Below are 15,404 nucleotides of genomic sequence, written 5' to 3'. Positions count from 1 at the left end.
TCGAGGTGAACCAAAAACAACTGATACCAGCTCTCAGTGATGTGTGTCGGGTCCCCGTTTTGAAAACAGAAACTTTCTCAAATGTTTACAGAACAAGCGGGAACCCAGTGTGCCTGTATCTTCCTCTATTGCTGTTCTGTTACAAGATAGAAAGTCTAAGGCCTTCAATAGCCGTACAGCAAACCCAACTAATCTGGTGCCTATTACACGTCAAACTAATATTGCTGTGGGGAAAAGTAAGACTGTGAAGTTAGCACTCTTTAACATCCGCTCACTTAAAAATAAATCACTTCTAGTCAACGACTTAATAACCACAAACAATCTGGATTTTATTCTTCTAAATGAAACCTGGCTAGAAGACAGCTGCAGTGCAACAATCCTCAATGAAGCAGCCCCTCCTAACTTTACTTTTATGAGTGTCTGCAGAGCTGTTAAGAGAGGTGGGGGTATAAAGATATCTATCAATGTAAGCAAATATCATTTGGGAATTACATGTCTTTCGAATATCTGGGTATTGTGTTAAAAGGTGCTCCACGCATTTTACTTATCATTATTTACAGGCCTCCAAAATACTCTCCAGCCTTCGCTGAGGACTTTACAGAACTGTTATCGACAATTACCTCAGAGTTTGACTGTTTTGCCATTGCTGGTGATTTAAACATCCATATAGATAATGCAGAAAACAATATGGCAAAAGAAATCAATACTGTTTTAAAAACTTTTGATCTGACTCAGCATGTACATGGACCCACACACAATCGTGGACACACTCTAGATTTACTTATCAGTAAGGGTCTAAACATTTCACTGATTGTTATTAAGGATGTAGCACTGTCTGATCATTTCTGTATTTTCTTTGATATATTGATCTCTCCTGCCACTGAAGCTAGATCTGTGTCTGTCAAGAAGAGATGCTTAAATGAGAACACTAGTGTCCTATTTATGAAGGCTATATCCTTAACACCAAGCATATCTGCTGACTCTGTTGATTTTCTCCTTGATTCTTTTAACTCAAAAGTTAAAGGTGTAATTGATGATATTGCTCCTGTGAAAGTCAGGAAGAAGAGTGGCAGACAAAAGGCACCTTGGAGAAACTCAACAGTAGTGCAAAATATGAAAAGACAATGCAGAAAAGCAGAGGGCATGTGGCGGAAGACAAAACTTGTAGTCCATTATAACATCTACAAAGACAGCCTTCATGCTTTCAATATGGAACTAGGCAAAGCTAGACAGACTTTCTTCTCAAATATTATAAACAGCAATTTAAACAACACACGCACTCTTTTTGCTACTGTAGAGAGACTGACAAACCCCCCAAGCCAGATTCCCAGTGAAATGCTCTCAGACAACAAGTGCAGTGAGTTTGCTTCTTTCTTCTCTGAGAAAATCAATATCAGAAAGGTGATCAGCACATCCTTGAGTTACACTGGGGTCAGACAGATCAATCCACCTGAGAAAGTAGTTACTATGTCTGATTTCAAAGAAATTGATGGCAAAATTTTGGAAGAAACCGTACAGCACCTTAAAACATCAACCTGTGCTCTCGACACACTTCCCACATCTTTTTTCAAAAGTGTGTTTAACAGTTTAGAAGCAGATCTTCTAGAAGTGGTAAATGCTTCACTTCTCTCTGGTAGTTTTCCAAACTCCCTGAAAACTGCAGTTGTCAAGCCCCTCCTGAAAAAGAGCAATCTGGATAAGACCATATTAAGCAACTATAGACCGATCTCAAATCTTCCTTTCATAGGCAAGATCATTGAAAAAGTTGTCTTCAATCAGCTGAACAAATTCTTATGCTCGAATGGATCCTTTGACAATTTTCAGTCTGGTTTCCGACCGCACCACAGCACAGAGACAGCGCTCATAAAGATAATAAATGATATTCGCTTAAATACTGATTCAGGCAAATTATCAGTGCTGGTACTACTCGACCTCAGTGCTGCATTTGACACTGTTGATCACAACATACTTCTGGACAGGCTGGAAAACTGGGTGGGGCTTTCTGGGATAGTCCTAAAATGGTTCAGGTCATACTTAGATGGGAGAGGTTATTATGTGAGTATAGGAGACCATAAGTCTGAGTGGACATCCATGACATGCGGAGTCCCTCAAGGCTCAATTCTTGTGCCACTCCTGTTCAACCTGTATATGCTCCCAATGAGCCAAATAATGAGAAAGAACCAGATCTCTTACCACAGCTCTGCAGACGACACACAGATCTACCACAGCTCTGCAGACGACACACAGATCTACCACAGCTATGCAGACGACACACAGCTCTACTTAGCCCTATCGCCTAACGATTACAGCCCCATTGACTCCCTGTGCCAATGCATTGATGAAGTCAACAGTTGGATGTGTCAAAACTTTCTTCAGTTAAACAAAGACAAAACTGAAGTCATTGCGTTTGGAAACAAAGATGAAGTTCTCAAGGTGAACGCATACCTTCACTCTAGGGGTCAAACAACTAAACATCAAGTCAGGAATCTTGGTGTGACACTAGAGTCAGACCTTAGTTTCAGTAGTCATGTCAAAGCAATAACTAAATCAGCATACTATCATCTGAAAAATATTGCAAGAATTAAATGCTTTGTCTCCAGACAAGACTTAGAGAAACTTGTTCATGCTTTCATCACCAGCAGGGTGGATTACTGTAATGGACTCCTCACTGGCCTTCCCAAAAAGACCATAAGACAGTTGCAGCTCATACAGAACGCTGTGGCCAGGATTCTGAGCAGAACCAGAAAGTATGAACATATCACACCAGTCCTCAGGTCTTTACACTGGCTCCCAGTTAGATTTAGGATTGATTTTAAAGTATTATTACTGGTATATAAATCATTCAATGGCCTAGGACTTCAATACACTGCAGATATGCTCACTGAATATAAACCCAACAGATCACTCAGATCATTAGGATCATATCAGTTAGAAATACCAAGGGTTCACTCAAAGCATGGCGAGTCTGCTTTTAGCTATTATGCCAGCCACAGCTGGAACCAGCTTCCAGAGGAGATCAGATGTGCTCCTACTGTAGTCACATTCAAATCCAGACTCAAAACACATCTGTTTAGCTATGCATTTAATGAATGAGCACTGTGCCAATGTTCGTCCGACTGTTTGAACTGTACTGTATTTTCTGTATAAACTGTTTTAATTATTCTTATTCTTTTTATTATTTTAATTTCTTCTATGTAAAGCACTTTGAATTGCCACTGTGTATGAAATGTGCTATATAAATAAACTTGCCTTGCCTTGCCTTGCCTTGCCTTATCTGTAAAACTTGCCTTGCCTTGCCTTGCCTTGCCTTATCTGTATGTTATGCGGCTAGAGTTTTAACACTGAGTCAATGGGCTCCGACGGGCTTGTTTATCGTCATCTGTCTTTTTCCGTTTACCTGTCTTTGTTGTATGAGCAGGTGCCACTCGAGAAATTGGCAGTTTTGGTTGTTTGTCCGCCATTAGCACAGCTGCTCGGCACACCGGCAATCTTGATTTTGAATGACGGTACGCGCTGTGCAAGAGAGAGGCGATCAGCGCGTACGCGAACTTGATTGACACTGCTAAGACACTCCTCCTGGCTCTGAAGGCATCTGATTGGTTCTTTACATTCGCACCGAATGGCAGTGATTGGTCAGAGTTTTTACTGTCCTGCAGCTGCTACAGAGGTCTGATTGTTTTCATTCCTTTTTCTGAACACATAATGTATTGACTACTCTCAGGATGGAAGGACCATTTCACCCAGTATAAAAAAAAAGTGTTTCTGAACAGGATTACCTACTATAGCTTTAAGTCTAGCGGTCTGAAAGAGCGCTCATCCTGTTTAGTGCACTGTATGGGTTGCGTATGGAATACCATTTCCTCAACATAAGAAAAAAAACGTATGTAAATCATAATCGTGACATAAAAAGTAAAGTCATGTTTATCAGATAAAAATTTGAAGTGATGACACACTAAGCCGAAAATGTCATAATTATGGCATGAGTCGAAATTATGGCATAAAGTCATGATCTTATAGTAATTATGGCTTACTTTATCTCATAATTTCAATTTTTATGTCATAATTGTTACTTTTTAAGTCATAGTTTCCGACTAGTCTGCAAGATGTGACGTGGGCTGACGGACCTGTGAGATAACCTCATCTTCATCTTCATCATCATCATCCTCTTCATCATCATCATCGTCATCATCATCAGATGCTCCCATCATGTGTGTTTCTCTCTTGTTCTTTAACGAATGTAACACAAACACGACCAGCTCGGTGGCCTCGTCCTGATTGGAGACAAACACAGTAAGGACACACACACACATGCAGTGCCTTCCACTAATATCGGCACCCCTGGTAAATATGAACAAAGGCGGCTGTGAAAATAAATCTGCATTGTTTATCCTTTAGATTTTTCAATAAAAATGTCACAAAATTCTAACCTTTCTACTGAAATAGGGTCGAAACTCACATTATGAAATCAATGTTTTTCTCCAATGCAAGTAAAATATCTCTGAAGTAAATTCCCATTCATATTTACACTTTTTAGCACACCAGGGTGTGTGTGTGTATGTGTGTATATATATATATATATATATATATATATATATATATATATATATATATATGTGTGTGTGTGTGTGTGTGTGAATATATATATATATATATATATATATATATATATATATATATATATATATATATATATATATGACGTGTGAGACACTTACAGTGTTCTCTTGACTGGGCTCCACTGTAAGAAGAAGATGCTCTTTAAACCGCACACATACAGTGTCCTCCAGCGACGGTGGTTTCCCAACTGGAAGAGAAACACATTCAGCACAGCATCAGCCGTACCTGGACAAACACTCCAGACACACACACTCCATGCACGCACACACACACACACGCGCACGCACACACACACTCACCGGGATCAGCGCCGGCCCGGTCCTGCAGGAACGGTGGCAGTCGGTGGCAGATGAAGTCTCTCTTCATAGCGCTGGAGCGCAACTCCTGATTCCCTCGCTCGACATCATCAGCCAAACGCCGCAGAAACACACACACCTGCTTATTAACCTCAGGAGCCACGCTGGCAGACTGACAACACACACACACACACACACACTGTTAGAGCCACTGTTACAGGTGAGTGTGTGAAAGAGGAGTGTGTGTGAGAGAAGAGTGTGTGTGTGCTCACTGTGAGGAGGTTACGAGGAAGACCGCAGCGCATTCCGTGTTCACTTCTCATGCTGTCCAACACACACCCGGGAAACACGTCCAGCATGAAGTCGCCCCACGACCTGAAAGACACACACATGTACATCTGTAACGACCTGAAAGACACACACATGTACATCTATAACGACCTGAAAGACACACACATGTACATCTATAACGACCTGAAAGACACACATGTACATCTATAACGACCTGAAAGACACACACATGTACATCTATAACGACCTGAAAGACACACACGTATATCTATATATATATCATGTGTGTGAACTGTGGAGACGCACATGTTCTGGTAGGTGCTGAGCGTGAGGTGTGTGGATCGAGCCACGTCTGAAGGAGTGTCGGCCTGGTGGATCGTTCCTCGGGGGAAATACAGCAAATCACCTGCCTACAAGAAATCGCATTAAATGAGGCATTAATATAGCGCTTTACAATCATATCTCTCCTCAACCACAGACACACGAGCAGAACACTCAAGCACATCTCACGTCTCTGTTGATTGACCTTTAACCCCATGATGTCACTGACCTGCAGGATGAAGTCGTGTGTCGGGGGGCCGATGCGATGCTCGGGCTCCAGACTGTACTCGCGGGCCAGAGGGACGGTGGGCTGGTAAAGCCTCCAGTGTTTCTGTCCCTCCAGCTGAAGGATCAGCACCTGAACCCATACACACGCGTATGGAAACAAACACCAGCAGAACGTCAGTTATTCCTCATGCACACATGGGCACACCATGACAGTAGATGATACACACACCTCAACGTCATCGTAGTGCGGCGGGAGACCCTGAGAGCCGCGAGGCGTGATGTAGATGTTAGATCCAACCAGCGACCCGAAGAAGCACTCCAGCCGCTCCTGAATACGCCACAGCTCGTCCTGTGAACACACGTGACCTGTGAACACTCGTGACCTGTGAACACACGTGACTCGTGACCTGTGAACACACGTGACTCGTGACCTGTGAACACACGTGACCTGTGAACACACGTGACCTGTGAACACACGTGACCTGTGAACACACGTGACCTGTGAACACACGTGACCTGTGAACACACGTGACCTGTGAACACACGTGACCTGTGAACACACGTGACCTGTGAACACACGTGACCTGTGAACACACGTGACCTGTGAACACACGTGACCTGTGAACACTCGTGACCTGTGAACACTCGTGACCTGTGAACACTCGTGACCTGTGAACACTCGTGACCTGTGAACACTCGTGACCTGTGAACACACGTGACCTGTGAACACACGTGACTTGTGAACACTTGTGAACGCTTGTGACCTGTGAACACACGTGACCTGTGAACACACGTGACCTGTGAACACACGTGACCTGTGAACACACGTGACCTGTGAACACACGTGACCTGTGAACACACGTGACTTGTGACCTGTGAACACACGTGACCTGTGAACACACGTGACCTGTGAACACACGTGACCTGTGAACACACGTGACCTGTGAACACACGTGACCTGTGAACACACGTGACCTGTGAACACACGTGACCTGTGAACACACGTGACCTGTGAACACACGTGACCTGTGAACACACGTGACCTGTGAACACTCGTGACCTGTGAACACACGTGACCTGTGAACACACGTGACCTGTGAACACACGTGACCTGTGAACACTCGTGACCTGTGAACACACGTGACCTGTGAACACTCGTGACCTGTGAACACACGTGACCTGTGAACACACGTGACCTGTGAACACACGTGACTTGTGACCTGTGAACACACGTGACTTGTGACCTGTGAACACTTGTGACCTGTGAACACACGTGACCTGTGAACACACGTGACCTGTGAACACACGTGACCTGTGAACACACGTGACCTGTGAACACACGTGACCTGTGAACACACGTGACCTGTGAACACACGTGACCTGTGAACACACGTGACCTGTGAACACACGTGACTTGTGAACACTTGTGAACGCTTGTGACCTGTGAACACACGTGACCTGTGAACACACGTGACCTGTGAACACACGTGACCTGTGAACACACGTGACCTGTGAACACACGTGACCTGTGAACACACGTGACCTGTGAACACACGTGACCTGTGAACACACGTGACCTGTGAACACACGTGACCTGTGAACACACGTGACCTGTGAACACACGTGACCTGTGAACACACGTGACCTGTGAACACACGTGACCTGTGAACACACGTGACCTGTGAACACACGTGACCTGTGAACACACGTGACCTGTGAACACACGTGACCTGTGAACACACGTGACCTGTGAACACACGTGACCTGTGAACACACGTGACCTGTGAACACACGTGACCTGTGAACACACGTGACCTGTGAACACACGTGACCTGTGAACACACGTGACCTGTGAACACTCGTGACCTGTGAACACTCGTGACCTGTGAACACTCGTGACCTGTGAACACTCGTGACCTGTGAACACACGTGACCTGTGAACACACGTGACTTGTGAACACTTGTGAACGCTTGTGACCTGTGAACACACGTGACCTGTGAACACACGTGACCTGTGAACACACGTGACCTGTGAACACACGTGACTTGTGACCTGTGAACACACGTGACCTGTGAACACACGTGACCTGTGAACACACGTGACCTGTGAACACACGTGACCTGTGAACACACGTGACCTGTGAACACACGTGACCTGTGAACACACGTGACCTGTGAACACACGTGACCTGTGAACACACGTGACCTGTGAACACACGTGACCTGTGAACACACGTGACCTGTGAACACACGTGACCTGTGAACACTCGTGACCTGTGAACACACGTGACCTGTGAACACTCGTGACCTGTGAACACACGTGACCTGTGAACACACGTGACCTGTGAACACTTGTGACCTGTGAACACACGTGACCTGTGAACACTCGTGACTTGTGAACACTCGTGACCTGTGAACACACGTGACCTGTGAACACACGTGACCTGTGAACACTCGTGACCTGTGAACACTCGTGACCGGTGAACACTCGTGACCTGTGAACACTCGTGACCGGTGAACACACGTGACCGGTGAACACATGTGACCTGTGAACACACGTGACCTGTGAACACACGTGACTTGTGAACACTTGTGAACGCTTGTGACCTGTGAACACACGTGACCTGTGAACACATGTGACCTGTGAACACACGTGACTTGTGAACACACGTGACTTGTGACCACACATGACTTGTGACCTGTGAACACACGTGACCTGTGAACACACGTGACCTGTGAACACTCGTGACCTGTGAACACTCGTGACCTGTGAACACTCGTGACCTGTGAACACTCGTGACCTGTGAACACTCGTGACCTGTGAACACTCGTGACCTGTGAACACACGTGACCTGTGAACACACGTGACCTGTGAACACTCGTGACCTGTGAACACTCGTGACCTGTGAACACTCGTGACCGGTGAACACACGTGACCGGTGAACACACGTGACCGGTGAACACACGTGACCTGTGAACACACGTGACCTGTGAACACTCGTGACCTGTGAACACACGTGACTTGTGAACACACGTGACCTGTGAACACACGTGACCTGTGAACACACGTGACCTGTGAACACACGTGACCTGTGAACACACGTGACCTGTGAACACACGTGACCTGTGAACACACGTGACCTGTGAACACACGTGACCTGTGAACACACGTGACTTGTGAACACACGTGACTTGTGACCTGTGAACACACGTGACCTGTGAACACACGTGACCTGTGAACACACGTGACCTGTGAACACACGTGACCTGTGAACACACGTGACCTGTGAACACACGTGACCTGTGAACACACGTGACCTGTGAACACACGTGACCTGTGAACACACGTGACCTGTGAACACACGTGACCTGTGAACACACGTGACCTGTGAACACACGTGACCTGTGAACACTCGTGACCTGTGAACACACGTGACCTGTGAACACACGTGACCTGTGAACACTCGTGACCTGTGAACACACGTGACCTGTGAACACTCGTGACCTGTGAACACACGTGACCTGTGAACACACGTGACCTGTGAACACACGTGACTTGTGACCTGTGAACACACGTGACTTGTGACCTGTGAACACTTGTGACCTGTGAACACACGTGACCTGTGAACACACGTGACCTGTGAACAACACGTGACCTGTGAACACACGTGACCTGTGAACACACGTGACCTGTGAACACACGTGACCTGTGAACACACGTGACCTGTGAACACACGTGACCTGTGAACACACGTGACCTGTGAACACACGTGACTTGTGAACACTTGTGAACGCTTGTGACCTGTGAACACACGTGACCTGTGAACACACGTGACCTGTGAACACACGTGACCTGTGAACACACGTGACCTGTGAACACTCGTGACCTGTGAACACACGTGACTTGTGACCTGTGAACACACGTGACCTGTGAACACACGTGACCTGTGAACACACGTGACCTGTGAACACACGTGACTTGTGACCTGTGAACACACGTGACCTGTGAACAACACGTGACCTGTGAACACACGTGACCTGTGAACACACGTGACCTGTGAACACACGTGACCTGTGAACACACGTGACCTGTGAACACACGTGACCTGTGAACACACGTGACCTGTGAACACACGTGACCTGTGAACACACGTGACTTGTGAACACTTGTGAACGCTTGTGACCTGTGAACACACGTGACCTGTGAACACACGTGACCTGTGAACACACGTGACCTGTGAACACACGTGACCTGTGAACACTCGTGACCTGTGAACACACGTGACTTGTGACCTGTGAACACACGTGACCTGTGAACACACGTGACCTGTGAACACACGTGACCTGTGAACACACGTGACCTGTGAACACACGTGACCTGTGAACACACGTGACCTGTGAACACACGTGACCTGTGAACACACGTGACCTGTGAACACACGTGACCTGTGAACACACGTGACCTGTGAACACACGTGACCTGTGAACACTCGTGACCTGTGAACACTCGTGACCTGTGAACACTCGTGACCTGTGAACACTCGTGACCTGTGAACACTCGTGACCTGTGAACACACGTGACCTGTGAACACACGTGACTTGTGAACACTTGTGAACGCTTGTGACCTGTGAACACACGTGACCTGTGAACACACGTGACCTGTGAACACACGTGACCTGTGAACACACGTGACCTGTGAACACACGTGACTTGTGACCTGTGAACACACGTGACCTGTGAACACACGTGACCTGTGAACACACGTGACCTGTGAACACACGTGACCTGTGAACACACGTGACCTGTGAACACACGTGACCTGTGAACACACGTGACCTGTGAACACACGTGACCTGTGAACACTCGTGACCTGTGAACACACGTGACCTGTGAACACTCGTGACCTGTGAACACACGTGACCTGTGAACACACGTGACCTGTGAACACTTGTGACCTGTGAACACACGTGACCTGTGAACACTCGTGACTTGTGAACACTCGTGACCTGTGAACACACGTGACCTGTGAACACACGTGACCTGTGAACACACGTGACCTGTGAACACTCGTGACCTGTGAACACTCGTGACCGGTGAACACTCGTGACCTGTGAACACTCGTGACCGGTGAACACACGTGACCGGTGAACACATGTGACCTGTGAACACACGTGACCTGTGAACACACGTGACTTGTGAACACTTGTGAACGCTTGTGACCTGTGAACACACGTGACCTGTGAACACATGTGACCTGTGAACACACGTGACTTGTGAACACACGTGACTTGTGACCACACGTGACTTGTGACCTGTGAACACACGTGACCTGTGAACACACGTGACCTGTGAACACACGTGACCTGTGAACACACGTGACCTGTGAACACACGTGACCTGTGAACACACGTGACCTGTGAACACACGTGACCTGTGAACACACGTGACTTGTGACCTGTGAACACACGTGACCTGTGAACACACGTGACCTGTGAACACACGTGACTTGTGACCTGTGAACACACGTGACCTGTGAACACTCGTGACCTGTGAACACTCGTGACCTGTGAACACACGTGACCTGTGAACACTCGTGACCTGTGAACACTCGTGACCGGTGAACACACGTGACCGGTGAACACATGTGACCTGTGAACACACGTGACCTGTGAACACACGTGACTTGTGACCTGTGAACACACGTGACCTGTGAACACACGTGACCTGTGAACACTCGTGACCTGTGAACACTCGTGACCTGTGAACACACGTGACCTGTGAACACTCGTGACCTGTGAACACACGTGACCTGTGAACACTCGTGACCTGTGAACACACGTGACCTGTGAACACACGTGACCTGTGAACACACGTGACCTGTGAACACACGTGACCTGTGAACACTCGTGACCTGTGAACACTCGTGACCTGTGAACACTCGTGACCGGTGAACACACGTGACCGGTGAACACACGTGACCGGTGAACACACGTGACCTGTGAACACACGTGACCTGTGAACACTCGTGACCTGTGAACACTCGTGACCTGTGAACACTCGTGACCGGTGAACACACGTGACCGGTGAACACACGTGACCGGTGAACACACGTGACCTGTGAACACACGTGACCTGTGAACACTCGTGACCTGTGAACACACGTGACTTGTGACCTGTGAACACACGTGACCTGTGAACACACGTGACCTGTGAACACACGTGACCTGTGAACACACGTGACCTGTGAACACTCGTGACCTGTGAACACTCGTGACCTGTGAACACATGTGACCTGTGAACACACGTGACCTGTGAACGCTTGTGACCTGTGAACACATGTGACCTGTGAACACACGTGACCTGTGAACACACGTGACCTGTGAACACACGTGACTTGTGACCTGTGAACACACGTGACCTGTGAACACACGTGACCTGTGAACACACGTGACCTGTGAACACACGTGACCTGTGAACACACGTGACCTGTGAACACACGTGACCTGTGAACACACGTGACCTGTGAACACACGTGACCTGTGAACACACGTGACCTGTGAACACACGTGACCTGTGAACACACGTGACCTGTGAACACACGTGACCTGTGAACACTCGTGACCTGTGAACACACGTGACCTGTGAACACTCGTGACCTGTGAACACACGTGACCTGTGAACACTCGTGACCTGTGAACACACGTGACCTGTGAACACTCGTGACCTGTGAACACACGTGACCTGTGAACACTCGTGACCTGTGAACACTCGTGACCGGTGAACACTCGTGACCGGTGAACACTCGTGACCTGTGAACACACGTGACTTGTGACCTGTGAACACTCGTGACCGGTGAACACTCGTGACCGGTGAACACACGTGACCTGTGAACACACGTGACCTGTGAACACACGTGACCTGTGAACACTCGTGACCTGTGAACACACGTGACCTGTGAACACTCGTGACCTGTGAACACACGTGACCTGTGAACACACGTGACCTGTGAACACTCGTGACCTGTGAACACTCGTGACCTGTGAACACACGTGACCTGTGAACACACGTGACCTGTGAACACACGTGACCTGTGAACACTCGTGACCTGTGAACACTCGTGACCTGTGAACACACGTGACCTGTGAACACACGTGACCTGTGAACACACGTGACCTGTGAACACACGTGACCTGTGAACACACGTGACCTGTGAACACACGTGACCTGTGAACACACGTGACCTGTGAACACTCGTGACCTGTGAACACTCGTGACCTGTGAACACTCGTGACCTGTGAACACTCGTGACTTATGAACACTCGTGACCTGTGAACACTTGTGAACACACGTGACCTGTGAACACTTGTGAACGCTTGTGAACGCTTGTGAACACTTGTGAACGCTTGTGAACGCTTGTGACCTGTGAACACTCGTGACCTGTGTTTACGCGAGCTCTGACCTTGAACCTCTGAGGCTGGTGCAGCTGTATGGTGGCTCTGCTCTCCTCCAGGTCCTTCTTCAGCTGGCTGAACTTCACCTTCCCTGCTTTATTCAGCACTCTCTTCTGGCCGTCGACGCACCGGCACACGTTGAGGTCTCTGGCGTATCGCAGGCCGCGAGCGCAGAGCTGCCTGACGTCGGACAGCTGGAACAGCGAGCGGAAGTACGAGGCCAGAGCCGGATCGTTGCGCTGCAGGACCAGTGGCTTCTGCTCCCAGTACTGAAGGAAGAACTGGTCCAGGCCGACCGGACTGATCAGACTCTGGAAGAAATCCCTCGGAGAGTCGAAGCACAGCGGGTTCCCCATCTTCATCTGCTTCACAGGTACATCCTCCTCCTCCTCCTTCTGTCCATCACACTTCTTCTCTCTTCTGCCCTTCTTTGGCATCTCTGCGGCATAAATAGCATAATATAAATATGCTCTTCATAACCTTCACTGCGCTGTCTAGATAGCTTGCTGATTATTCTGGAATTCCTGTCAAATACAGGCTATTTTTACTTTGTGTATATAAGCAATACGCTTCAAATGATTATTCATAAATGTATATGTGCACTACTTCAACATCAAGACAGGGTGATGCAGCTGTTGTGGAAAAACTAATAAAGAAAAGAACAGAAGTCACATCAGTCGTTCTCTCCTCCGCCATGTTTACAGTTTAGGACCAGATCAACTCGGAAACTCGGGTATCAAAATGATCTTCGAGTTTCCCAGTAGTAAATTCGACCTTCGTGTCCAGTTCCAAGCTTAAAATAATTATATGCTTTTAACCATTCATTCAGTTCACGCATTCATCATCACGAAATAACCGATTAGTCAAGTTTAATTTAGTCAGTTTATAGAAAAGTGTCAACACAAGTGACATAATGAGGTAGAAACTTTTGCTTTTTATTGTAATTGAAAAATGCAATGTCAAATTAAAATACACAATGCAATTTATGATTTGACATTTTATTATTATTCTATTATCTAAAAATGCAAACAAAACAAAAAAGTGCAAATAAAATGCTAATGCAACAATAGTGACAAGCTTCAAATTAATGCGTTGTTTAGTTTTCCTCTTTTTTTAATTTATGGTTTAACTTTCAAAACTAAGACAACCAGACATGTTTAAAAAGACGAAATAATTTAACACATAAAAGTCGAGTAAGATATTTAATCGTATACTTATTATCCAAATAAGACAGATGGGTCCGTCATAATTTATATGGCAGAAAATAACTCATTCGCAGTGGAAGTACAGACAAACATGTTCCTTACCGACAGCATCACAGGCCCACGTGCAAAGACGGTGTCACACTTCAAACGCTCCGGGTGGAAATTTATAAAAACCGTTCCTGGATTTTTGAGTCAAGTTCATAATCGTAGCAACCAAACGGTGCGTCCCAATTCGCATACTACCCGTCCTAAATAGCATTCGAAAATAGGATTAGTACATCCCAAATCGTAGTATGTTGAAATGAGTGTTCCAAAGATACCCGGATGGTCTACTATTTCCGGTCATAATCCGAAGTGCAGATCGATCATAGACAGTATATCCCTGCGTCCCAATGTGCATACTATCCGCCCTATCTGCCCTAAATAGTATTGACAATTACTAATGTCACATACTATATAGGATGGATAGTATGCACATTGGGACGCAGGAGATCGATGCACACTCTAACGGCTAATATTGCCCACAACCCATCGCGCGTTGGACGAGGATTTGGTTAGAACTACAAACACGAGTGAAAATTGTTAAAAAAAACTACAGACACGGAGGACACGCGAGTCTGGCGGTTATGTTAGAGAGGTTTAGATAAGGGGTTTGACGTTTGAGTGATTAAGTATCAGTATCTAACCTGATGAAAATGTATTTATTCAGTGTTGTCTACATTATATTGCATCTGCAGATGCATTGTGAACTTTTGTAAAGATACGTTTAGTCATTAACTTTTAAATGCAACATTATATTCAAATTGCAAACACATGAAGAGAGTCTCCGCATGAAAGACCCACGACCGTACATTTCTCTCCGAAACGGTAGGATTTTAACTGACAAGATGATTGACAGGGCAGTTTATGGTGACAGGATGCACGCGACAGATCTGTCCGTTAAGATGACTAAGTAGTATGTCCCAAAGCTTGCCTACTCTTTTGCTACACACTC

The 15,404-nt window shown here is 46.7% G+C and overlaps 1 protein-coding gene across 1 annotated transcript in view; it reads right to left on the bottom strand.

Moving 5' to 3' along the window:
* Positions 1 to 14,940, bottom strand: part of riox2 (ribosomal oxygenase 2) — an 18,697-nt gene extending 3,757 nt beyond the window's left edge. The window contains exons 1-9 of the mRNA XM_084400778.1: positions 14,513 to 14,940; positions 13,214 to 13,644; positions 5,983 to 6,102; positions 5,755 to 5,883; positions 5,511 to 5,614; positions 5,186 to 5,288; positions 4,917 to 5,085; positions 4,716 to 4,804; positions 4,125 to 4,271 (exon numbers count right to left, since the gene is read on the bottom strand). Of these exons, the coding sequence (XP_084256904.1) occupies positions 4,125 to 4,271; positions 4,716 to 4,804; positions 4,917 to 5,085; positions 5,186 to 5,288; positions 5,511 to 5,614; positions 5,755 to 5,883; positions 5,983 to 6,102; positions 13,214 to 13,642 (1,290 nt within the window). The 5' untranslated portion in view covers positions 13,643 to 13,644; positions 14,513 to 14,940. The remainder of the gene's footprint in view (positions 1 to 4,124; positions 4,272 to 4,715; positions 4,805 to 4,916; positions 5,086 to 5,185; positions 5,289 to 5,510; positions 5,615 to 5,754; positions 5,884 to 5,982; positions 6,103 to 13,213; positions 13,645 to 14,512) is intronic.
* Between the last annotated feature and the right edge of the window lie 464 nt (positions 14,941 to 15,404).

Source organism: Rutilus rutilus (genome assembly GCF_951802725.1).
Source record: "Rutilus rutilus genome assembly, chromosome: 25".
NCBI lineage: Eukaryota > Metazoa > Chordata > Actinopteri > Cypriniformes > Leuciscidae > Rutilus > Rutilus rutilus.
This window is presented reverse-complemented; position numbering and strand designations above follow the sequence as displayed.